At 56.4% G+C, this 24,156-nt stretch overlaps 1 protein-coding gene across 6 annotated transcripts in view; it reads left to right on the top strand.

Annotated features, from left to right (window-relative positions):
• CASZ1 (castor zinc finger 1) overlaps nt 1-24,156 on the top strand; it is a 152,372-nt gene that overhangs the window by 54,928 nt on the left and 73,288 nt on the right. For 3 of the 6 annotated variants that reach the window (XM_048967503.1, XM_048967504.1, XM_048967505.1), the window contains exon 3: nt 13,358-13,443. In XM_048967503.1, coding sequence (XP_048823460.1) covers nt 13,440-13,443 — 4 coding nt within the window. In that variant the 5' untranslated portion in view covers nt 13,358-13,439. Of the gene's footprint in view, nt 1-13,357; nt 13,444-22,541; nt 22,683-24,156 lie in introns of those variants that run through there. The other 3 variants (XM_048967502.1, XM_048967507.1, XM_048967501.1) reach the window with 1 other exon arrangement.

Below are 24,156 nucleotides of genomic sequence, written 5' to 3'. Positions count from 1 at the left end.
TTAGTAGCGTGGCCAAGAGCTGCAGATTGTCTCCCCTCAGCGCCTGCTGTCCTTTAGCAGTCGGCCGGCACCATCAATCACACCCAGACACCATCAGGAAATGATTCCCAATCAATTATAATTGCTCTTCACCTACTTCCTGTGTAAATCACTGATGTTTTACTGCAGATGCCAATGAAACAGGAGAGCGCACGGCTCTTCCCTCAACTTTCTGTGTGTGTCAGGCCCACCCACTGAGTTCAGGGATGGCCCTGCCGGCCTGGGAAGCAGCAGGTGATGGGGATGTAAAGCGTCAGAAGGTTTTATTGCTCCTCAAAGCTGGGAACACAGAGGAGGAGGTGGCGGTGGCTGCGTATGCTCCTGTCCTCAGCAGTGACTGGGGCACAGCTCCTGTGCCAGGCATTGGGGCCAGTCCTGAAGCAATGGGATTCAGCATCCCTTTCCTGCAGGATGCGGTTGGTCAGAGCGGTGCTCTCACTTTTTTTATCCCTTCTGTCCCTCATCCCTCTTTTTTCATTCCTCCTTCGCCTCCCCTTGTTTGCTGGGATACAGCCCAGGAAGCAGAGCCCAAACACTTCTGGTTATGGTACCAAATCCTTCTGAGCTCTCCTACTGAAATCACAGCGGTTCCTACACAGGGTGGGACCTGGGATAGAGAAGGTTGAAACTGGATTACTCACATAGAGCAGGGCAGAAAGCCAAGGGAGGACAGAGAGTGGCTGGGGGCTGCAGATGGAGAGGGGTCGTTGGGGTCTGCATTGGGCAGGCGGTGCGTGGTGCTGGGGAAGCCTGGCCAGGCAAGAGCGCGTCTGAGCGGGTGCAGGCGGGCGGCAGCAGCGACTTCCAGGCAGCTGATTATTTTATGGAGTCCTCAGAAGTCCAAAGTTATGTGTGTTTGTTAAGCGCCGTAACACCGAGTTTATTTAATGTGGTTTTAACTGCCGCACGCTTTTATAAATCAAAATAATTAAAAATAATAAATTTGAAGGTTAAACAACAGCCTGCACCGTGGCAAAGAGGAGAGAGCATGACTGCGGGCTGTGTTTGCGGGGAGGGAGCGGGGGCTGCCAGAGCTGCTCAGCGTGTGGAGCTGGGCGGGTTTCGGTGCAGCAGGGGAAGGCAGTGCCAAAGTCCGACTGCGGCATGGCACAGCCAGGCAGGGTCAGCACGAGGAAGAGCTCACCCGAGAGGCGTTCAGCTGTGTCTTCGACAGCCCAAGGTCTCTAGTTCTCTTCTCCTTGTCCTGGTCTAACAGCACCTGCAGATGCTTGGCTTTGCCACAGGATTTTCTAGCTATCGATACTTTTACTGTAGAGCTTTTTTGTGGATGCCCCATCTCAGGCTGTGCTGTCCTGGGGGCCACGATGGGATCTGCCCGGCTCCCCAGAGGTGGCACTGCGCTGGGGGCAGACCCCCCTGCATGGAAAGGTTCCCCAAGGCGCCTGGAGTGAGAAAGTAGAAGGTGCTGGAGTGTGTGTGTCTCTTTAAATGCTCTTTGTGTCAGCATGATAAGGAATTTGATGGCTTTATCAGAAATACCAAAGCTTTATTTAGCAGGGTGAGGCGAGCGCCACTCGGCTCCACACAATCTGCTGATAAATTGGAGGGAAAAAAAAAAAAGAGGGAATGGGGGGGAGGAATGTCTGAACATTCCCTGGTTGCACGTGGGATGGCCTGGCTCATGGTGCTGTGAGGTTGAGTCGCAGTGTCCTCGCTCTGCTACAGGACTGGAGCACTCTTGCTCCCAGCACTCATCCCAGTCGTCTCTGTGTCCCCACTGTTCAACTCAGTTCTCTCAGGTTCTGCTGTTTCTCCCACTTGGTTGCACATCATCGTTCTCCAGCTCTTTCACCACTGGGTACTCGAGCATTCTCAGCCAGCAGTTAGCACATGACCTGTTCTTCCACACGCAAAGGCACTCATGTTCCCTTTCCATCCCTCCAGCTCTGGATCCCAGAAAGGGATGGGTTTGGGGTCCCATCTCCTGTACCTGAGGTCACATCCCACAGGCAGGAGGACAGGCAGGTTGGGCACCACTGCGGACTGTGCTGAGGGGATGCCCTGCAGCGAGACCAAGTCAGAAAACTCTTCCGTTGGGTATGCTGGCAGTGGCTTTCTGAGGGCAGTGCTGAGCAGGGAGCTGGGCTGGATTGCATCATGTGATGCTTGTGCTGCTTTGCTTTTAATTGGGCTCAACCTTTCTTTGGAGATCGCTCAGCAGCACTGGGTCTCCGGCCACAGATCTGCCCCCAGCCCCATGGCAGTGCCCTGCTGTGGTGAGCCAGGGCTGCCCTGCGCTTCCGCAGCACTTTGGGACCTGAGCGGAAAGGAGTGAGAGCCAGGCTCAGGGTTCCTCCTGATTTGTGTTTATCGTTAACACATGCCATCAATTATATATTGTTACCATGTTTTGTTGTTAATTGCGTGCCTGCAAGCAGGCCACACACATTGGAACAATTCTGGTCTCTTCCTGCTCTCGTGCCTCCACACCTTTTCTTTCCATCCTTCTGTTCATTCTTACTCCTCCTCTTTCCTTTCTCTCTTTCTTTTGATTCCTCTTCTCCTCTGCTTGCATGCACGCGCGCACACCAGCACACACACACAGCCCGTGCACAGTTGGATCATCTGCTCTTGGCTCTCACCCACATCCCTTTTTGATGTGGTTTCTGCAGGGTTTGGACCAAGTCCCCTATTTCTCTCTCTGTCATCAGGAAGCCTGCTGCAGCCTCTGCTTCCAGCCGGATCTAGTTAGCTCTCTCTTAGGAAACTTTGCCACCTACTAGAGTGGGGCTGCACTGTAAGCATGGCTGGAGAGCAGAGAGGGCTTGAGCTGCTCCAAGTTCCATCCTGGTGCTCGTGAATTACACTGATGTCCCTGAGCTGAGGCTTGGTCTCAGCCCAGGGCATCTTTAGGCTTGCTCGAAGCCCTGTCCACTGCATTTCTGCCCCTCGAGCTGCTGTGTGTGAGCAGCCTGCTCACTCAAGCACCAAGGCATTCAGTCCTGCAGGCAACTCACTCTCCTTTAGAAGACAGCACAGAGATGCTGCGTCTGTGCCTGACTGAGGGTGGGCAGACAAATTTAGCAGAGGCTTAACAGCAATTAGGCCTCAATGACCCCTCTTCTCTGGAAGGTTTTGAAGACCCCAGGTCACTTTGGGAAGAGGCATTCCCGAGTGCTCCCTGGCTGATCTCTGCACGGCACTGGAGCGGCTGTGGTGCAGCTGGCTGCACTCCGAAGTGCGTTGGAGTCCCCTGGGGGCTGCTGGTTAAAGCTGTGCTGTCAGCGCAGAGCAACGGATGGGACAGCAGGACGGAGGCAGGGACACTGCTCAGCACCCTCCTTGTCACCTGCTGCTCCGGCTGCTGCTGTGGCTTGACTCAAATCCTGTTAAGTCAGCAGCAAAACTTTCACCAGTCTCAGTCCAGAGCAAACATTTTCATTGAGGTCACTTCCAGAGCCAGGGATGGGGTTTGGAAAGAAACACCCAGGAGCCAGTTTGCTGTGATAAAATGGGGAGGGAAGTGAGAATAGATTGCTTTGGGCATGGGTAATTGGGCATGGAGACCTTGCTGACTCAGCCAGCCCTGCAAACTCTGTCCTGGTCACTCAAGCTGCTGCGCTTGTCTTGTCTGAAATGAGCCCATCATCTCCAGCTGCCCCCCAGCAGGCTTGTGTCCCCCTGCCACAAAGCATCTTCCAGCACGGTGCTGAGCAGCCTTGGCTGGCTTATGCCAGCTAGGAGCGGGGCTGGAGGGGCTGGGACACCCGGGTCCCATGGAACAGTGAGCTGGTTGCGGTTTGCCCTGTGGCTGCCTGGTGCCACTCTGCACACACAGCCCCTGGGCAGCCTTTGTGTTCCCAGACTGAATCTTGTCCTTTCTGAAAGGAAAATTGGAGCAGAACAGGGAAAATGGCCTCGGGCTCCCCAAGCGTGGGGCTGGGGTGCTGGCACGGCACAGCTCCTCCCCGAAGCTGGCTAATAGAAATCAGTCCTGATTAGGATTAGTCCAGCCAGCACTGAGCCGGCAGGCTGATAATCTAATAAAAATTCCCAGGATTGGTTTACTCTGGGGAGGATTTGCGCTGGACGCGGGAGGAGCAGGATTAGCCCAGCTGTGCGGGGAGGGGAGGGCAGCCGGGTGGGCAGGAGGCTGCGAGAGGGTGGGGAGCCCGACAGGCAGCAGGAGTAAGTGGAAGTGACAGGGTCAGAGCAGGCCTTTGTCCTACAGCCTGATTAGAGAGACTGCCCCCAGTTCCTTACACTTTGGGATGTTGTCGGACAAACCGGAGCTTAAATCTGTCAGAGCGCAGCAGAGATTGGAGTTGACGTCCCGGGAAAATATTCCTTGCTGTGCAGAAATCCAGGCCTGGCTGGGAGAATGTAAAATGCCCATCCCAGCCCCCTCCGAGCTGGAGGAGGAAATGGGAGCACTGGTACCGGCAGCCACCTTCTGCCTTCAGCTGGGAGGCTGAAGCTGGGCAGCAGAGACACGTCTTCACGTGGCTACCTGCAGTGCAAGCTCTGTGTCCTGTGCCAGCTTCATCCCCTGGTGGAGAGGAGCTCTGGGAACTCAATTTGCTCTCTGGCTGAAGTCCCCAGCCTCTGCTTGACCTGGTGGCAAAGGCACACCATCTTCTGTACTCATCCCTCAGCTCTCCCTGTTGCTCCCTTCTCCTCCCTTTTGATTCATCTGGACTGCCTCCTCTATTGCTTGCCTGGTCCAGCAAAAAAAGGCACTCTGTTTCAATGCATCTTACTCCTTTGGGGGCATCATGGTTGGGTGAGGATCCAGATGTCTACAGGCACAGTCAGGAGTTGGACAGAATGCAGACCCCTCCCAGAGCCTGAACTCCACAGAGAAATGCCCTCATAGTCTAGAGGTTGCAGTCTGAGTTGGGTTCTTTTGCCTTTCGCAGTTGCAACTGATGTGGAAGGGTTGGAGCCTTTCCCAGCTGAGGGCATCTGTCCGTGGGCCAGCATCCTGTGAGCTGCAGCATCTGGCGGTCGGTTGGGAAATGTCCTCCAACCATCCATGCTCGCCCCCAAAAGAAAGAAAGAGAAAGCCTCCAAGACGAAGCTGAGATAACTAAATAAGGAAAGCACTGTCCTCTCCAGGCTCGGGTAGCTGCATATATGATTGTCAACTTGATGAAATCCCCCCGGATGTAATGAGCTGATTTTCTGCTGTTAATATTGCATCTGCTGATGAAGGATTCGTTAGGATAATGGAACGAAGCTAAAATATAAATGACTCGCTGTCAAGAAGCAGCTTTTGCTTGTGTTCTCCTGACAGTTCCTCGGCCATGGTGAGGGAGTTGTGTGTGCTCTGCACATGTTGGCAAGGTGTGGGCGGTTCTCTGGTCCCACATGTGCACACGTGTTCCCTGTGAGCCCATTGCACAGAGCCTGAGGCCGTGGCACGTGCCCGACCTGCGAGGCACTGCAGAGTCAGTCCAGAGGGCAGCATGAACGGGTGAGTCCAGCACTCACTCCTGCTCTTCCCCTGGCTGCCCTGCTCCTTTTCTGCTCTCTGTTGGTTTCCAGAGTGGCTGTACTTTCCTTCCAAATGAGGAATCACCATGAAAGTGAAACTGGTGTGCGCTCATAAAGCTTTTAGAAACACAGAGTATTGTTTCCACTGACAATTGCAAAAGAGGTTTAGGTAAAAGCAGTTTTCTTATTGCTGAGTAGTGGTAACCTTACATCTGTGCATGGAATCTTCGGGTTCCCCATCTGTCCTGGGATCCTGTGCACAGAATGCCAGCTCTGTCATCTCAGGGCTTGCATCTTGCCTGCCCTGGCACAGGGCTGCGTGCTCCCAGTCTTTGTTATGGGTGTGCAGGGAGGAGAACCTGGGGAAATATTTACAAATATCTTCAGTATCGTCGACTTACTGTACATTTCATAACGGCATAAAACAAAACGTAGCATCGCCAGCCTTTCATTTTACCCCGGGCCTAAGGACATTTGGTGTTTTCCCTCAAAGTCTCTGTTTCTGGATGCAGGAGACCAAATGAGAATCTCAGCTTTCATTATTTGTTTGGGCTTTTTTCTTTTTAATCGCATTTCTAGCTCTTCTGATTGCCAAGGAGGAAAAAAAAAAGAATGAAAACATGAACCGTAATGGCTCAAAAATGAAATTAAAAAAGGCCCTGCTTTCTATTATTATTTTTCAAATCACATTTTTTAGGCACTCATGCCAGAGATCGGCATGGTGGTTCTGATGACACTCAGCACTGTGTGGCTGTGCCTGAGGTGTGAGGATGCTGAGCTGCCCAAGTGCTGCTGTGCTCCTGGGGGTCTGTGCTGCCCGGAGCCCCCCAGCAGAACCTTGGTGCTTTCATTGCATGGTTCCCTGCAAAAGGTTGTGAATACGAATGATGGGGAAGGGGGGGGGAGCATGTGAATTCACGCCAGAAATTTTGTGAAACGCGTTTGAAGGAAAACAGCTTTCTGACAAAATGAGGAGTGCATGCGCGTGTTTTTAGAGGGATACATGCATCGCTTTTTCAGCCCCTCTTTGCTCTCCCTCATGACAAGTGCTGCGTGGAGAAACATTCCCAACTCAGAATGACTTTCTGTAGGTCCTCAGCGGGAGAGACACGGTGTTTGTGAGGGATGTGGGCAAGCTGAGCAGACTTAGAGAAGCAAACGGAGTCGGAGAGCTCCTGCCACTGCTGGGAATGTGGTGCAGAACTCCTTCATGCCCAGGGCCTTTCAGGGCACAAGCTCTCATTGCAGAGGAGGGAGATGGTGAATGCTGCAGTTGCTCCGCTACCTGTTGGCAGTGTGCTGCTCAGTGTCCATGGGATGCAAGGAGCCCAGCACCAGGCCAGTGCTGCCACGGCCTGCTCCTGCCTGGGCTGCGCTTCCAGCATCAGGGAAACTCTTCTGAGGAATTTGGTTGCAAATTCAAGCGCTGCTCGGCCAGGACAACATGTCAGGGCTGCAGAGAGAGCTGGCTTCCACCTGCCACGTCCATCCTGGGGCAGACCACAGCCCCCCTCCTTCTCCTCTCCATTTTTTGCCATTTTTGCCCGTCTGGGTCCCCCCAAGCCCCGCCAGCCCCTGCTCCTCTTCCCACGGGCCGTTCTCCTGGGCTGGCCCTTGGAGCCTATCTGTGTGTTTCTGTTTGTCAGGCTGATTTTTTTCTTTCCTGGGGTCCCCTGCTTCATCATTATCTTAATCACCGTTGTGTTAAGTTTCATGCTTCCTTTGACCTTTATTTTCGGCCTGGTTATGCTGTTTATCCGCCTCTGACACTTGTCCCCTGGTGCTATTGCCAGGGAAACCCAGTGCAGAGGCTTTTCCCTCTTCCCCCACCCTCTTGTCCCTTTTCTGTTTCATTTTTTTTCTTTCCTCCTTTTTCTTTTTTTATTTCCCCCCCTCCTCCCCCCCCCCCCCTTTTTTTTTTTGTCTTTTAACATGGTTTTCCTAAAAAGTTTTTTAATCAATCAAATTTGAGGCAGAAAATAGGCTTGGTCACGCCTGGTCCTTGGGTCGTGTGACACTCACTCAGGGTCCTGACAGCTCCTCAAAAGGGGCCGGGGGGCCGGCAGCGCGTTTCCCCAGGAAAGGCCCCGTTTCCATGGCGCTGCCCCCACCTCCCCGCCAGCCCTGCTCGGCCTCGAGCCCCCAGCGCCCGCAGCCTTGGGAAGCGCCGCGTGCTGGGCCGTGCTGACAGCTGCCGGGGTTCCCCGCCACTGCAGCTCGTGGGGAGCCAGCAGGACAGGCGGCTGTGCGCCGTGCCCCGCCAAACCCGCATAATCAGGGGCTTTTCATCACGGCCCCTTCCCCATCCCCAGCTGAGGCCGTTGCTCTGGGAGGGTTCAACACAGCCCAGGCCTGCAGTGCTCCCCAGCCCTGCGCCCGTCTGCATCTCTGGGCCACTTTTCCCCCTGCCCTCTTCTGGTTCTCCATTTGTGCCTGGTCTTTTTTTCCATTCTCTCTCTCTCTCTCTCTTTTTTTTTTTTTTCGTCATAATTAATGATTAGTTTTAATTGGTTTGCTTAGGCAGCCTGACAGCAAATTAGCGGGAGCCAGCCCAAGGCTGCGTGTGCCAGTTTGAGGATGGCTGGCGGATGCTGGGCAGGAGGTGAGGTGGGCTCCTCAGGACATCCATGGGCCATGGATGTGACCCTCAGGGCTGCCATCTCCTGTCCTGTTGTCCCATGTCTGGCTCCAACAGCAGTAAAGGTGCCTCCAGATGGGGTTGGTTGCCAGCAGGATGGCCGCCATGCCATTCATAGAATCATAGAATCATAGAATCACAAGGTTGGAAATGACCTGCAAGATCATCCAGTCCAACCACCCTCCCATTGCTATCAGTGCCACAAGCTACTAAACCATCTCTCGTAGCTCCTCATCCAGGCGCCTCTTGAACACTACCAGGGATGGTGACTCCACCACCTCCCTGGGCAGCCATTGCAGTGCCTGACCACCCTTTGAGAGAAAAAAATTCTCCTAATATCCAACCTAAACCTCCTCTGGTATAACTTCTGGCCATTTCTTCGGGTCCTACTATTTGCCTGGGAGAAGAGGCCAGACCCTTTTGCACCACAACCTCCCTTCAGGAAGTTGCACAGTGCAGTGAGGTCTCCCCTAAGCCTCCTCTTCTCCAGACTGAACAATCCCAGCTCCCTCAGCTGCTCCTTATAAGACTTGTGCTCCAGACCCCTCACATTCTACCACCTCACACCCATTCTCCTTCTTTTTGCATTGTCTTCTTTGAGCTGAGCTGGGCTCTGTTCTCCAGATGTGGGCACAGGGTCCCCCAGTGCCCAGGGAGCCTCAGCAGCCATGGAACAGGTGGCTCTACCTGGTGCCAAAGCCAGGTAATGGGCTGGAGTGGAGAGGAAAGGGAGGGCTTTGCTCTTTTCTTCCTTGGCCGTGATTTCCCTTTGCTTTGCTTTTCTTTTCTTCGCCTTTTTTATAGCTCCCATTTTTCTTTTTTATGAGAGAGAAACGGCAGGGTTCTCCAGGAGCTGGGAAGAGCACTCGGTCCCAGGCTGCTCCCAGACAGATGGAGGGGAAGAGGAGGGGGGCAGCGGGCCCGTAATCCTGGGGGAAGAGTTGTGGTTAAAGAGGATTGGGTTGGAGTCTAGGGCAGTTCAGCGTCTCGCTGAAGGAGGAAGGGACAAACACTTGCTATTCTCATTTTCAGCACAAAACTTTCCTGACACCGTTGGTTACTGCGTAGCCCTCACAGCCAGTGGATGGAGTTGGTCTGAATTACACTGCTGGTGCTGCCTTGTCATAATGGCAGCCAAGACAGGAAAGCAAGGAAAACATGAGTTTCTCTCTCTGTCAGTCCGTGCATTTTCCCCCAAGCAGCCAAGGTGTTAATGGGTGTGTTTGCCCTTTCTGGACGCTGCTCTGAACCTCCAGCGTAGTGTTAATATCTACATATGCCTTTTAATGGTATCCAGAGCACGTGTAGGATTGAAATCAGAGAGATCTGATGTCTTCCTGGGAATTGTGTCATGCAGGAACAGCCTTTTTGTCAGCCACAGAGGTCCCTGCTGCATTCCAGATTCATGAGAGATGGAAGGCAGTGCAAACACGTCTGCTTGCACAGCTCCGTGTGTTGCTCAGCTGTGGACGTGCTGGCAAATGCCATGCTGTGATAGCCTGCTGCAGGCTGGCTCCTTCCCCAAGCACCTATATGTGTAAGGCTCACCCAGGTGGGTGTGCTGATGCTGCTTGTAGGTACACTGATGTCCCTGAGGCTCAGGGAGCTAGTCTTAGCTCTTGTGCTGCTCAGACGTGGTTCTGCTCACCACACTTGTGTCACTCCCAGCCGCAGTGTGACCCTCAGGTCCCACACGTGGCTTTGCCGAAGGTTTGCACTCAGCAGAGCTTTGAGTCCCTCCAAAGCAAGACTGGGGACAAGTCTGCTGCTGCAGGAAGAGAGACGAGGGAGAAGGGTGGAGAAACACCTGCTAGGAGAGGCACTGGGACCTCCCATCTCATGTCACTTTCGTGTGATCTCAGCTCATTCCCACTGCTGCTGTCCCTGAAGGAGCAGAGGATGCATTTTGAACTGCTACAAAGCCTCCATGTCCCGAGTGCTCGAGAGGTTTTCTTTTCCTGCTCACTTTGCCTCATGTGGGGCAGTGTTAAGGCACTGCACTCAAGGAGGCGTTAGCATGTGCAGGTTGTGTGCCAGCAGGACTGGGGCCGGTCCAGCTGAGCCTGATGATGACCCAGACCCCGTAACATCCGTATGCCACCCACATGTTAGCCAGCATTCAGCCTCTCCCTACTCATTGCAGCCGTGTAGTTTATGAACAGTGGCTGGGGGTCAGCCAGGGAGGGAAACTGAGGCAAGGAGCCGTAGCTCCAAGAGGCACAGGTGTGGGATCGTAGCCCTCCGTGGTGCAGCCATTGTGACAAGCCCAGCTGGGGGAAGCAGAATGCAGAGCTGCCTCCTGCCTCTGAGCTCCTGCCTTGGCTGCTGCCTTCCCCTCCTCTTCCTCACCGGCGTGCCTGCAGCCCTGCGTCGGCCGGCTCCTTTAAGGCAGGCGCGGGGGAATCGCTCAGTGCCAGCCTTCGCTGCGAGTGCCGCTCCCGCTTCCCCCTCGGAAAGTTTCCTGCCCAATTGTTATGTGCGATCCGATCTGAAAGTTGCTCTCTAAGCTTCTTGTCACATTTTGACTTAATGAAGTGCAACTGGAGTGGGAATTGGGGTTCATCACGCCAGTCTCACTGCGCTCCCTTGTTGTCAGAAAACAGGGGCGGTTGGGGACCGTAATGCAACGCTGCAAGTCGTTATCATTCCGGTCAGTCTGTTTAACACAAAATTAAACAAAGAACTAATTAGTGCCTCATGAATTAATAAATGCGCAGTTGCCGGGTAGGAAGGGGAGGAAGGAAAAAAGGTTGTTGAAGGAAAGATACTGAAAAAGTCGAATTAGGATGTTGTGTCAAGGGGAAAAAAAAATCTGAGTCCACTTTGGCGAAGTTTGGCTCGGTTGGCTTCCCTGGGAGGAGCTGCCTCCTCCTCCTGCATCCTGCTCACCGGTCCAGAGCAGCCCTGCATGGGTGGGTGTGAGGCACCTGGGTTTCTGCTCGGTGCTTTGGAGGAGTTGGAGCTGGGATCCACATAGAAATATTTACCTGCAGGGCTTGGCACGGGAGCTGGGAGGTATGGGCAGTTTTCCTTGGCAGGGGGAGGGCTGTCTTGGTCTGAAATCTCTGGGGTCTGGGCCGTTGTGGAGGGGCTGTGGTGATGGCTGCGGGTGTCCTAGGAAGGTTTGCATCCCTCCAGCCCGGGATGGAGCCAGCCCTTGGCTCAGGGCAGGGGAGGAAGCGGGAGCACAGCTGCAGCACATGGAGGCTGGGGCAGGGCAAGGTGGCACCTGCGGCTTCAGAGATGGCAGCACGCTGCTGGTTTTTCTGTAGAATTTAAGATTGTCCCAGGAGCAGTGTGTAATCTCAGATTAGCCGTGTCCTACAGTGCTCCCCCCTCCCCTGCTCCTCGCCATGGCTGCGTGGTGGTGAGGAAAGCTCCTGGGGAGGCAGGTGCTTTGCACCCAAACTGGTGCCCAGCCTGCCAGCCCAGTGGGTGCCATGCTGTGCCGTGCCTTGCTGTGAGCAAGAGGGCTCTGCTCTGGCGCATTGTCAGGCTGGGAAGCAGGCAGAGCTGGGGGAGGGAAGAGTCCATCCTTAAGAGGACATGTCAAGTACAATTAGCGTTATCTGTCTAAATATGTACTGGGAACACAGAATACAAGAGGAGGCCTGGCTGGCTTTAATGGAGACATATGCAAGGTCATATTGCCTCATACAATCCCCCAATCTGATTTGGGGATTACACATTCTAAGTAAATTGGCGTTATTCCTCTTGCATCATTGATAAGCTGCGACCGAAAGAAGGGGAGTAAAAAAAAAACAATTAAAAACTCCATCTGAAGAATTGACCGTGCACAGGGTGAGGGTGTAAAGCCGGGGAGGCAAGGAGAGTTGTACAGAGAGCTCGGAAGGAGGGGGGGAACAAAGGGAGAGAGAAAAAAGGAGCATGACAGAATGGGAAGAGCAAGCAAGAAAGAACAAAAGGAAGAAAAAGGTGGGAGAAGGGACGAGAGAGCCCAAAGGCAGAGGGACCCCAGGCTGGGGAGCTGGTACTGCTGTCTTCAGCTGGGTCAGCCCTGAGGTGTGAGTGGGGAAGGAAGGAGCTGGGCTGGTTGTGCATCTTCCATTCCCCAAGGGATCCCCAGCTCCATGTCCATCACGCTGTCTGGGATATCTCACCAGCTCCTTCCAGCTCTGGGTCCCAGCCAGCACCCCCCCACCTGTCTTTAGAGCAGCATCCTGGCACTGGTGCAGCACGAGTGGCAGCAGTAGCACAGAGCACCAGGGCCCCCAGGGGCAGGGGCAAGCAGCAGTCACAGCATGCTCTTCCTAGAGCTACATCCTTATTACCGTGCCCTCCATGGGGCAAAGGGGGGATGCACCAGGGCTGAGCAGGTCGCACGGCGCTGCATCCTGGGGAGGGACGTGCTGCCAGCTGGTGCTCCCAGTGCAGCCGCAGGCTCCCCGTGCCTGACCTCAGGCCGGTTTTAATTTTGCTACCACATCACAGGCAGTTGTGACAGCAGCTTTGGCAACCCTGCACTACAGAGACTGCAGGGTGGGCCAGACGCCGCTGCTGAGCTGAAGCCACTCTCTGCTCTGTGCCACCTCACAGCCTTGGGAGAGGGAAGTCCCCAGCTGCTGCTATGCCACCATCCTTCCCCAGGCGAGCTCTCCTCCCACCCTGCTGTGCAGGATAACCCCCTCCGGAAGTCTCACGGCACGGCTTTTATGCTCTGTCACATTTTTGGAACATATGGTTTTAAATAATTCAATTTACTTTTCATGTGTTTTGCTGTGACTTTTTTTCTCCTGTCCCTTTTCTCTTTCTTCCTTGGCTCTCTGCTTTATCCAGGAAGGAAGAAGCACAGATGAGGGCTGGGGGCTCACTGCTGCAGGACCCCACCCCACAATCCTTCACCCTGTGCCCCATAGGGGATCTCTGGGGGTCAGCAGGGGAAGTGAGAGGACTGCAAAGGGAATATTTGTCACGGAGCGGAGAGTGTGTGTGTATGCAGGCAGTCTGTGGGCACAAGGTCTGCCCTGTGCCTGGGTGCAGGAGCCACACCAGCAGGAGCTGCTCTTTGTGCTGAATGCAGCACACCAGATATCTGATGGCACGCGCAGCACTGTGTGGTGCAGCCAGGAGCAGGAGAGCACTTTGTGAAGCCTCAGTGCCCCATGCTGGTCCTGCTCATAGCTGGGTGCTGTGAGGTTTCATCGGCGTGCCGTGCGAGGCGTGCTTCATGTATTAACTGCATCCTTTTTCTTCCCTCTCCAGGATGAAGTGAATTTAGAGCTAAAAACCAGGCAAGAAACCAGACCTTGAAATCTCCGAAAGGTAGGAGAGACTTCAGACTGCAATGGGTATGTCACTACGCCCTCCTGGGTTCTCTTTTCCTCTGCTTGTCTCTCCGTCATGGCCTGCTCTTTGTGGCTGTGTCTGCACTAGAACTTCTGGGACTGGACCATCATTAACTGTAAAGACAGATGCGAAGAGAAGAAGGTCTAATGCAGACATGGCCCATGTGTCTCCTAATCCTGTCTTTGTCTTTGTGTAGCAGTTGTTCTGAGCACCTGATTTTGTCACTTTGGGTTTTCCTCAATATCTTCTCTGCTGCCTCAGTCTTTACAGATAAAAGTGTGTAAGGGCTTTGGTGAGGAGCGCGCCGCTTTATGTTCAGCCATGTGGGCTGGTGGGAGATGGATAAGGGCCGTTCAGTGCATCGGACGCAATCTGTCCACAGCGAGGTTTTGCTGAGCTCAGTTCACACAGTTTCACATGGCCATGTGCGCCCTCCCCTCTTGTATCCGCTCAGACTGCAGCACCGTGCTGGTAGGATGGAAGCACTCTGTGTCTTCAGCCGAAAGCTGACTTCTCTGTGTTTTCTCTTACACACACCCTCGCTGTACAGAAAGCAATGCAGTTACCAGGGCTGGGTAGTCGCTCAGTTTATGCTTGTTAAAGTCAGGGGATGTGAAAGGAGATCACCTCTCTGAACCACTGAGCAAAGAGGTGCCACTCCAGGCCACTGTCCCTCTGTGCTGGCGCTGCAGAGCATTGCCAGGCACCGACGCAGCCTGGGATGCTGCTGGGGCAGACGTGGCCGCGCTCCCCGTGCCGTCTGCTCCCAGTGCAGCCCTGCGGCACGGGGACCCCAGGCAGGGAGCTGGCGTCTGAACGGGACCAGAGGGGTGCCTGGGGGGGCGGGGGGGCCCCGAACCAGGCTGGGCAGTGTCAGAGGTGACCGGTGGAAGGCTAATGTTATGTAAATACCGCCGCCGTAAGACAGCGGGCCTGAATGGCCCTGTGCGTCCATCCATCATTGCTGAGGAACAGAAGCCTCCCTGGGAGCCGGGGGGGCCGGCAGCGCGGGGCACGCAGACATAGGCAGCATGTGCCCTACTCATAAACTGTTTGTTTTCTTTTTGTCTCTCTCGTTTTGGGACACCCCACTGAGAGCAACTCTCGGTTTTGTCCTCGCAACCTCTCCCCCAGCCTTCCCCCGCCCTGCCAGCCTCTCCTTTTCCTCCCTCCTTACTCCTGCCCTTAAAAAAAAAAAAAAAAAAAAGCAAAAAAAAAAAAAAAAAGCCCCCTGTTCACATTGCGGCTTCTTTCTCTGACTTCAAAGGCTCCCCATCATTGTTTGGGATCGGCAGGCAGTGGCCCTGAAAACGTGATCACAGCCGGGCACAGTGTAGGTCAGCAGCGAGCGCCATGCTCTGAGCGCTGAAAGGAGCGGGCGGATTCTTCCCTTTTCATGCTTCACAACCCTGGTGACAGCGCCCGGCCTCGCCCGCGCGCTCCTCGCCGCATGGCTCTTCTTGCTCTTTTCTCTTCCAGCCTCCTCCTTTCTGCCCCAGGTCCCTTGTCTCTGCATTCGCACTCATTCTGCTCTCCTCTGCGCCCAGCATCGCACACTTACTGCACTTTTTCTTTTTTCCTTCCATTACATTTCTTCCTCACTCCCTCTTTCCAGCAATGGCACTGGTTGTTTCCTTCCCCCTTCTCCCTCTCTCTTCTTGCTGTTGCTCTTTTCTCGTAGTTCACTGTTTTCTTTCCACCTTTTTCTTCTCCTGCAGACCAGCCCAGCTGCCTCACGCCCCCATCCCTGCTCAGCAGCTGCCTTCCCTCAATGTCTGCCTGTGTTTCTGTCTTCCCTGTGACATCTCACTCGCTGTGTCCTCTATTTACAGAGGTTCCGCAGTCTCTGGATCAGCCCCCAGTCCTGCACGAGGTTCAAGTGGCACTGCACCCCCATCTGTGCAGGCAGCCACTGATTGAGGGGGATTACAGGGAACCACAGGAGATGTTTGGCTTCTGTAGGTCCCCAGATGGAGCATCACACTGGCACCGGTGCTGGGGGCAGAGGGAGGCAGGGGTTCAGAGAAGTGAAGCAGCTCCAGCACCTTCTGTGGCCATCCCAGAACACTTTCCCAGCGGATTACTCACCTGGTTGCGCTGACACTGAGTTGTACAGGGACTCCCTACCCCCAGAGCAGCCCAATGGCTTCCTTTAGCCCTCTGAGAAAGGTTGTGCCCCTCCAGCCCCCCTGGGGTACAGCTGCCCCAGCAGCACCGATCGCAGTGCTTGCGCCTCTGGTGATTTGTGAGGTTGTTTTAGTGGCGAGGAGCCCACCAGGACTTGTCTCTTGCTAAATAGGCATATTAAGGGACATTGCGGCAGGGGTTATAGAGTAATAATTTGTCCTAATGAGCTGGTGTCACGTTCTCCCTGGCCGGGCTGCAACGCGAGCGGAGCAGCGGTGGGAGGGGGCCATGCTGGCTGCCCTGGCCGCCCGGGTTAATGAAGTTGGGCGCAGTTTGGGGTCAGAGAGCAGGAGCTGAGGCAGCCCCAGGGCAGCGGGGAGGGATGGGGCTGCCCTGGGCTGCGTGCCCTGGGCCGGGCTGGTGGCAGTCAGATCAGGGCTGAGGCAGAGGGCGGGAGGAACCGGGATGCGGGGCTCTGGTTCCTGGGGACCGCAGCACCCCGACCTTGTCGCCATCTGCAGCACCCTGCCATCTGCAGCACAAGCCCTGCATGCCACTTTCCTCCTCCTCCCACCCATCTTCCTCTGCTCCTTTCACCCCCCACTTCTCTTTGCTTTTCTCTGTCTCCATCTCTCTCCCTTTCATCTACTCGGAAGGCTTTACTCTACTTCCTTGTCACCCTAATTGATTGCATTAACCTTTCAGCGTATTGGATTTCCCCAGCACCGTGCAGAGAGCACTGTGCAATATGCTTATAATCTGGGCTGTAATGGACAGGGAGCAGTCAACGAGCCCTTGCTCCAGCAGCTTCTGCTGACAACTTCGTCTTGGGGAGGGGAGAGGGAGCGTGCCTGTGGTCCCACACGATCTCTATTAGGCAGGCACAGAGGGGTCGGGCTCGGCCCCACAGCCACAAGTCCCAGCTGGCTGCCCCTCTGCCTGCACTGTGCTGAATTACCACGGGCACTTGTTGCTGACTGCAGGGTGAGATGGCGGCGTGGTGGAATCCACGTATTTTCACGTCACGTTTGCCTTTGCTTTTTCCTTCAATTTTATCAGGAGTTGGGGGGGAGGGAGGAGAGACGCTTTTCCTGGGGATTTAAAGACAAAAAGGTACGTGGTTACAGTTCACAGTGTAAGAACAGCCGTGGCGGGATGGTTTGGGATAACTTCAGAGGAGCTGCAGCATCCTGGGAGGGCTGCGGGGAGCCCAGATGCTCAGAGCTGGCAGTGACGGAGCCTGCGGGCCCTCGGCACACCGGGCACGGGGACACATCCCCACTGCGTGGTGTTCTGGGGGGAGAGGAGGAAGGACAAGAGTCAGAGAGAGGAAAAAACTTTATTCCAGGTGATGACCGCGGAAAGTGGGTGGCTCTGTACAAGCTAGGAGGTGGCTGAGGGGAGGGGCTTTGTTTTAGGTTAAATAGAGAAAGAATAGGAGCAGGAAGAAAAGAATGAGAAATCTAAAACGAGCGAGAGAGAAAGCGAGCGAGAGCAGCACCTCCTAAATGGAAGAGTAAACAGGCACTCCGAGGCATTAACTTAATTGATTGTTCTGCAACAGGCTGAACGCTGTGTTATTCTGTCGCCGTGGCAACAACCCAAAAAAATTGTCAGCCTGTTTGGATGAAGTGAAGCGAAACATTCTCTAATTTGCGGTGATCCGGGTGTTTGTTTTCCTTCCAGAGAGGCGGGGGCTCTATTGATCTATTGTTCGCAGGGAGCTCTCCTTGGCAGGGCCGGGCAGGGCAGGTAGCACGGGGAGCGCCCAGCGCCTCCCGGCTGCGTCCCGCACCGCCCCCCGCAACCCCCCCCGTCGGGCACAGCGAGGAGCGGAGCGAGATGCGCTGCGGGGCCCCGCACCCACGTGCCGCCGTGGAACGTTTCCCACCGTCCCCAGCCCGCCTCGCGGCATCGCAGCCCGGCTTTTGCGGCCGCACGGGGATCCCGGCTGAGTTCAGGGGAGGGCTGCGGTGCCGGCTGCTGCTCGCTGGGCTGAGCGGGGCCGAACCACGCGCCTTCCTCTGCTGGCCGGGGGGGTTTTCCTCCCCTCCATCCCGGCTGTAACTCCTGCCCCGCTGCCCCGCTGCCATTTCCCAGTGTAGCTGTGGGTCAGGGCAGGACGTGCTGGAGGGCAGCGGTGTCCCTGGGCACGGTGCCCTGCCCGGTGCTGCCGGTGGGTGCGTGGGGGGGAGAGGAGCCCTGGCCGGCTGTGCTGCCGGCTGGCTAGCAGCGGCGGGAGCGGCTGAATAACCCTGTAACTGGTATGAAGGTGAATTCACGGTCTGGTGAGCACTGAAAATACGAGGGCTGCGAGACAGGCGGAGCGCAGAGAGGGGAAGGGAGCTCACCCTCGGCTCAGGGCAGCGCTGCGGGGCCGTGCTGGGGATGAGGCGGGTGCTCGGTACTGCAGAGATGGGCGCACACCGACACAGCCATCGCACCGCAGCACGGACAGCCGCACAGCACCCAACGGCACGGGTGCACACGGGGTGCCCCGGGCCGCGCACACTCGTGTGCACAAGCATGCGTGCGTGGAGGTGGACCCGCAGCCACGCGCACAGCAAACGCGGTGCTGAGCCGTCCGCAGCAGGCTGGCTGTCAAGGCAGATCGCTCTCCGGTGTAAGTGCGCGCCAGTCGGGCAGCGCAGCAGATTTATCCCCACGCATCTTGAGCGTCTGTGCGGTTACCTGCCGCGTGCAGGAGAGGGCTGCGGGAAATCCATTCCCCTCCAGCTGGGAGAGGCCGACGCTCGCAGTGCCGGAGCTGTGCGCAGAGGGAAGCCCTTCAGCTCTTCACCCGGTGATCTCCCTGCGCCCAACCCTGCCACGGAGGGCACTGTGCCGGCAGCTGAGCCGGCGGTGATTTCGAGTTAGACGTTTGCAGAGGAGACTTGGATTAATTCGTAGTAAAACCCAGCAGCGCCGGGGTGCCGGCCCCACATTCCTGGGTGAGCCGGCGGCCGAGGTGCGCGCTGGGCGGGCGCCAGGTCCTGAGCAATCCCCGCGGAGGTGGCAGAGCCATCCAGCCGCAGCCTCTCCCTGCTTGGGCTCCTTCATTATTAATTTATTTTTCTCCCTTCCTTGGCAAAAAAATAGTATTTGGTAACGACCTCAAATTGCAAAATGCTGATGATTTGGAGAATGTGTCACAGAAGCTCCAGGGTGATAAAGGGGAGACAAATCCCAGCCAACAATCCGGCTCAGCCAGTTTGCCTATTTATTAAAGAAAAAGCCCAGATCATTAACTTTTTTTTTGTTGTTGTTCTGTTTGCGGGCAACTCCCTGCTGGCAACTTTCGGGCGCCCAGTAAATTAACCCGAGTATCGGCCTGGTTCGGGGCTGCCGCAGTGCCTGCTGACGGCTGCTGGGAGCTGTGCTCATTTGTGGTAGCGCAGATGAACCCGTGAGGGTCCCCCCATGGAAGTGCTGGCAGAAAATCCCAGCTGCCCTGGGGAGGGTCAGGCTGTAGCTGGAGAGCCGCTCTCCTCCCATCGCTCACGCAGCACACGGCCCCTTTGGCACCGCAGGGCTCTGTGGGTCCCCGAGGGGCACGGCTCTGTGAGTTGGCCTCTGCCTTCTTGGTGAGCGTTCAGAGCTGAGGGCCTCTGAGCGTGATCGCATCCCCCTGCTCCCAAACATCCCACGTGTTCACTGAAGCAGTGCTTTGAGCTAAATCAGTTTGCTGAAGGCTCCAGCTTCCCTGAATTCGATGTCAGGACCAGGCTTGCATGGCTGTTATTCAAGGAGGTTTATCAAAAGCACGAAGCTAGCATCTGCCCTGTGCTCCCCTCTGGGCACCAGCAGCAATCCGCCCTGGCTTTGGCACAGCGAGGAACTGCCCCACGGAGTGCAGCTGTGGGCAGAACTCGTGCAGCTCCTCCATGGCAGCGCATCGCCTGGCCCTGGCACAGCTGAGCTCAGGTGGGGAAAGGAAGCAAAGGCGCTGCTGGGCTGCCGGCCTCCCCACTGCTGCACCCGGCGCTGGGTTTGGACGTTGCTTTGGGCTCCTGCTCCATCCCTCCTTGGGTGCTGCCTGCTTCCCAAGGCCTGGCTCGTGCCCTCGTGCGCAGCTCACGCTGAGGCCGCCCCAGCCCTGCGCTCACGTGGGCGCTGCTGGGAGGAGAAGGGTATTTTTCAAGGTTTCTGCGAGGTTTTTTTCTTATGAAACACAAGGATGTGCAATTTTTTTAGTTTCAATTTAGCATTGGAGAATTTTATAATTTAGTAATTAAAATCTCTGATAGGCTTTAGAAATTGCAGCTAATTGAATTTAATGGGAAGATGATTTTCAATTTTATTTGATTACCCGGACCCCTGGCATTGGTATTTATGGGAAAAAAATGGGAAATGTGCTGTGTGGGCTAAGATGGTATAATTGAATTAGGGCTAATCGGATTTCTTCGTCATGAATTTCACTATAATTTTCCTATAATTTTCCATTAGATATCTAGTTTACAAATATTCACAAAGAAATGAAGCTCTTTCGGAATGGAGATTGCTGGCTAACAGGATTACGGGGACGATAGCTCGGCACTGCCAGCCCGGGCTCCTGCAGTAATGCAATCGCTGCGTCTGCCTCACACTTCCCGCCCGCCGCTGCTCCTGCACCCCGACGGCCTCAATGGAGCTCCCGCGGGGCCGCATCGCGCCGCGCTCTGCCTGTCGCTCGGCCCCGCACGTGTCCTCGTGCCCCGGCTCTGTGTGGTGTCACCCACGTGTTCAGCAGCGTGCTGCTCCGCGGCCTCGTGGCACAGCGGGGTCAGCTCGTGCAGATCCAGCACAGGTAGCGCCCTGCTGGCGCCCATCACCGTGCCACGCTGAGGGGACTCCGTGTCCCCTCCCTGCGCCGCTTCATCCCGGGGGAGAGGTCCCACCGCTCGCAGCGCTGCGCCTCCGTTCTCTGCTCTTGGTGCTGTGGGTGCAGATCGCCCTTCTGAGCCCCCTGCCCTGTGGGAAGGGCTCTGCCCAGCTCAGCTCTGCCCAGCTCAGCTCTGCCCTCGGGCCGTCCCGCTGTCCCTTGTGCCATGTGGGGCTCTGCCCTGCAGCTCGGGGCTGGTTCTGCTCTGTGGTGCCCAGGCTGTGCCGTCCGCTCCCTGGGCTCCTCGGGCTGCGCTTTTAATCCCTGCAGTAAATTGCAACTAATTGGTCAGGAGATGCAGCGTTTGGCTCCCAGGTGCTGGGGGCTGGCAGCCTCACATCGGGAATTAAGACCGAGGCACAGCACCTGGCACATGGAGGCTGGGCACGGGCATGTTGGGAGCTCTCAGGCACCGTGTGCCAGTAATGGGACTGAAACTGAACAGAGAGGGAAGGAGGAGGAAAGGGAAAGAAAGCTTGGATTGTCTCCTCCTGCTGCCCAGGCCCCAAGGCCTCCGGGCACCTCCCTTGACAAAACAGAAATCAAACAAAATTACAGAAACAGGGAAAGAGCATTTGCCTAATAAACTCCCCGAGCAGGAGCAGGAGGCACGCGGCGCTGCCAGATCTCCAACCTGCAATCTGCATGGCAGCGCCAGGAGCCCACGCGGAGCCCCAGCGTGGCCCCGGGGTCAGCACCAGCCAGGAGCTGCCAACAAAAAGGGCTCGGCATAAAGAAACAAAGGGGAGATGCGTGGAGGGGGATACCCCACGTACGGGTGTGACTCACCCCCCGCTCAGCCCCAGCGCACCGTCTGCGGGGAAAGCATTAAACTGTAATAATAATAATAAATTAATCATCCTTCCCCCTCCCATCGCACTTTTCATCTGAGGATCTCTGAGCACCTGGCAAACATTAATTACCGAGAGCTCCCGACACCCCTGGGAGGGTGGGAAGGGACGAGCGGCGTTCACCTGCCACCAAAGGGCGGCCGAGGCTGGGTGTGGGTGCACGGGGATGGGGCAGAGGAACATGGGCGCCCTGATGTGGGGTCCCCGATGGGCACAGAGCCCGGCTGTTCTTGGGTAAGAGGCAAAGAAGGGAAGATGGGGAAATAAAGCCCGATCCTGTGACTGGAGATGGGGAGATAGGAAATCGGGCCTTGCCGTTGCGTCAGCTGCAGGGCGTGGACTTCACCTGAAAAAGCACCGTGGCAGCAGGGAGGGGCGGCAGGGAGACAGCCAGGGGTGGCATGGGTGGTGTGGGCGTCCCGTCCTTGGCAGCAGCACCACTGCCAGTGCCGTGAGTCCGTAGAGGTGGAAATGGAGAAGTGTGATGGGCAATGAAGCCATGGGGCATCCGGGGCCTCGAACCTGGCGGGCGTCAAGCCCAAATGCAGCTGCCAGGGGCTGGTAGGGAGGGGGGAGGCTGCTGGGGGCCTGGTGACACGGGACCTGGTGACACCTGCCCTGGCTCCCTCTCTCCCCAGGCGTCCCGGTGGCTCCATTTTGCCAGGCTGTGCTCAGGTGTTCTGGGAGAAGCCGGCACAGCTGTGGTCCCAGTGATGCCAGCACTGTGCCTCAGTTTCCCCAGCGCAGTGGGCCGTGCTGAGCACACTGTGGGAAGGTTCGGCAGCGTGCCCCAAAGCAGCTGCTCGCAGTGCCGGCTTAATCGGCTAAACGAGCTGCTCTTTGAGAGAAGGAGGCTCCTCACCATGTTTACCCAACGCACCTCTCAGAACCTCCCTGGCATGTTTTTGTTTTTGTTTTGTTTTGTTGTTCTTTTTGCTACTTAGAAAAATAAAACAAGGGGAAAGATGAGGAAATTCGATGCAAAAATAAATAAGTAGGTAAAGGGGGGAAGTGGGGGGAGGAAAAGAAGAAAGGAAATAGAAGAAAAAGTGCCCGGGCCGGACTCTGCCGCCCCGCACCGCCCGGCACTGCGCTCCGCCGCGCTGCAGCCCCGCACCCGGCCCCGCTCTCCGGCCCCGCCCCGCGCAGCCCCGCACAGCCCCGCACCTGCCCCCGCTCCTCCGCTGGGCGTGGCCTCCCGCACCGAGCCCCGCCCCCCCCCCGCGCCCGGCGCCCGCCCCCGGCCCCGCTGCCCAAGTGACTCGGGCAGGACCGGCACGGCGATGACATCAGGGCTGTGACCAACTTGTTATTCGGCGGCAATCAGCTGCAATTAGGCGTTAATTAAGTATTATGAAAGTTGATTATTTAAGTGAATTCGGCTTTCGTCTCTCCGACTATGGTAAGTACGGCGCAATTGTCCTTTTCCTGCCCCCTCCCGGCCCCCCGCCGCTCGGTGCGGGCCCGGCGCGGCGCTGCGGGACGCGGACCGGCACCGGCACCGCCGTACGGAGCGGGACCCGCCGCGCCGCGCTCCGGCCGGGCGCTGTCCCCGGGTGCCGGTGCCGGGCTCCGCCGCCGCGCCCCGAACTTGGCCGGGCCCGCCAGGTGCCGCCGCTCGCACCTCGCTCTTTCACTTTTCTTTCGCTCGCCCCGCGGAAGTCGCTCCGTGCCTCCCTCGCGCTCCGGGACCCCGGCCGGCTCCGTGCTTCCCGGCAGCCCGGCGGGACGCGGAGGGGAAGTTCGCGGGGCTTTTGCGACGATTCCGCGCTCTTTGCTGTGAGTTGTGTGGGCTGTTTTCTCTTTCATTTCTTTCCCCTGCTCAGCTTGGGCGTCTGGTCGGTGAAGGTTGCCTGTCAGGTTCCCGTGCTGTCTAAATGAAAAGGAATTTAATTTATTTGGGACGAGGCTGTGGCGGATGAGGAGGCTGCTTATTACATTTAATGAGTATTTTTTTCCAACCTGGGCATATCTGGGATGGGTTTGTTTTCGTCCTGTCCCGTGGGCCGTGCGGGAGCTCCCCACCCTCCCTGTGCCCGCATTGGGGTAGGTGGGGGTTTGGGTCCCACTGGGGCCGATGTATGGCTTTCTGCAGCCCCTGCTCTGCCGCTCGGCCAGGGCAGATGGACAGCGTGCTGCTGGGCACAGCCAGCAGGATGGGATGGATGTCTGCAGGGCCTGCGGGCACTGGGCACCCAGGGCAGGGCTCCACAGGGGCTTCACCAGGCTTCACCAGGTGAGGACCTGCTGTCACCTGCTTGTTGGTGGCTGTGGCATGACTCCAGCTGTGACCAAATGGCAGCCGTGGGCTGGGCAGGCCGTGCCTGTGAGCACCTTGGTGAGGGCAGTGGGTGCCGGGCTCCCGTCTGTGTGTGCGTGGTTGTTGTTGTTTTTTTTTTTTTTTTAATGAGGAGTAAGGTGGTAATAAACGGGTTGATGATTGACTGGGCCTGAACTATGTACTCAGATACTTCGATGGAGAGGATAATTTTGTCATCGTTCATTTTATCTGTCTGTGCATTTATTTGTCTATTTATGTACCTGCCTGTTTGGTGTCCCTGGCCCCCAGGACCCAGCTGCCCTCTATGGACTCGGTGCTGGGCCCCACTGTGGGTGTGTGGCTGCTCCCTGCTGCATCCCGGAGTGTGGGCAGTGTGAGAGCTGGGGTGTGCGGCAGGGTGACAGCTTTGAAGAGTCGCAGACAGCTCTCTGCCCCCAGACCCATGCTCTGCACGTCCTGGGATGGCAATGGGAGGAGCTGGGTGCCATGGGCTCGGCATGGCTGGTAGAGTGGCGCTTGCTGGCTGCTCTCTGTGCCCTAAAAGGGACAGCAGAACCAGTGTGTGCCCCAGGGGACTTCCGTGGTCTCGGGAGCA

Source organism: Lagopus muta, chromosome 21 (genome assembly GCF_023343835.1).
Source record: "Lagopus muta isolate bLagMut1 chromosome 21, bLagMut1 primary, whole genome shotgun sequence".
Classification (NCBI taxonomy): Eukaryota; Metazoa; Chordata; class Aves; order Galliformes; family Phasianidae; genus Lagopus; species Lagopus muta.
This window is presented reverse-complemented; position numbering and strand designations above follow the sequence as displayed.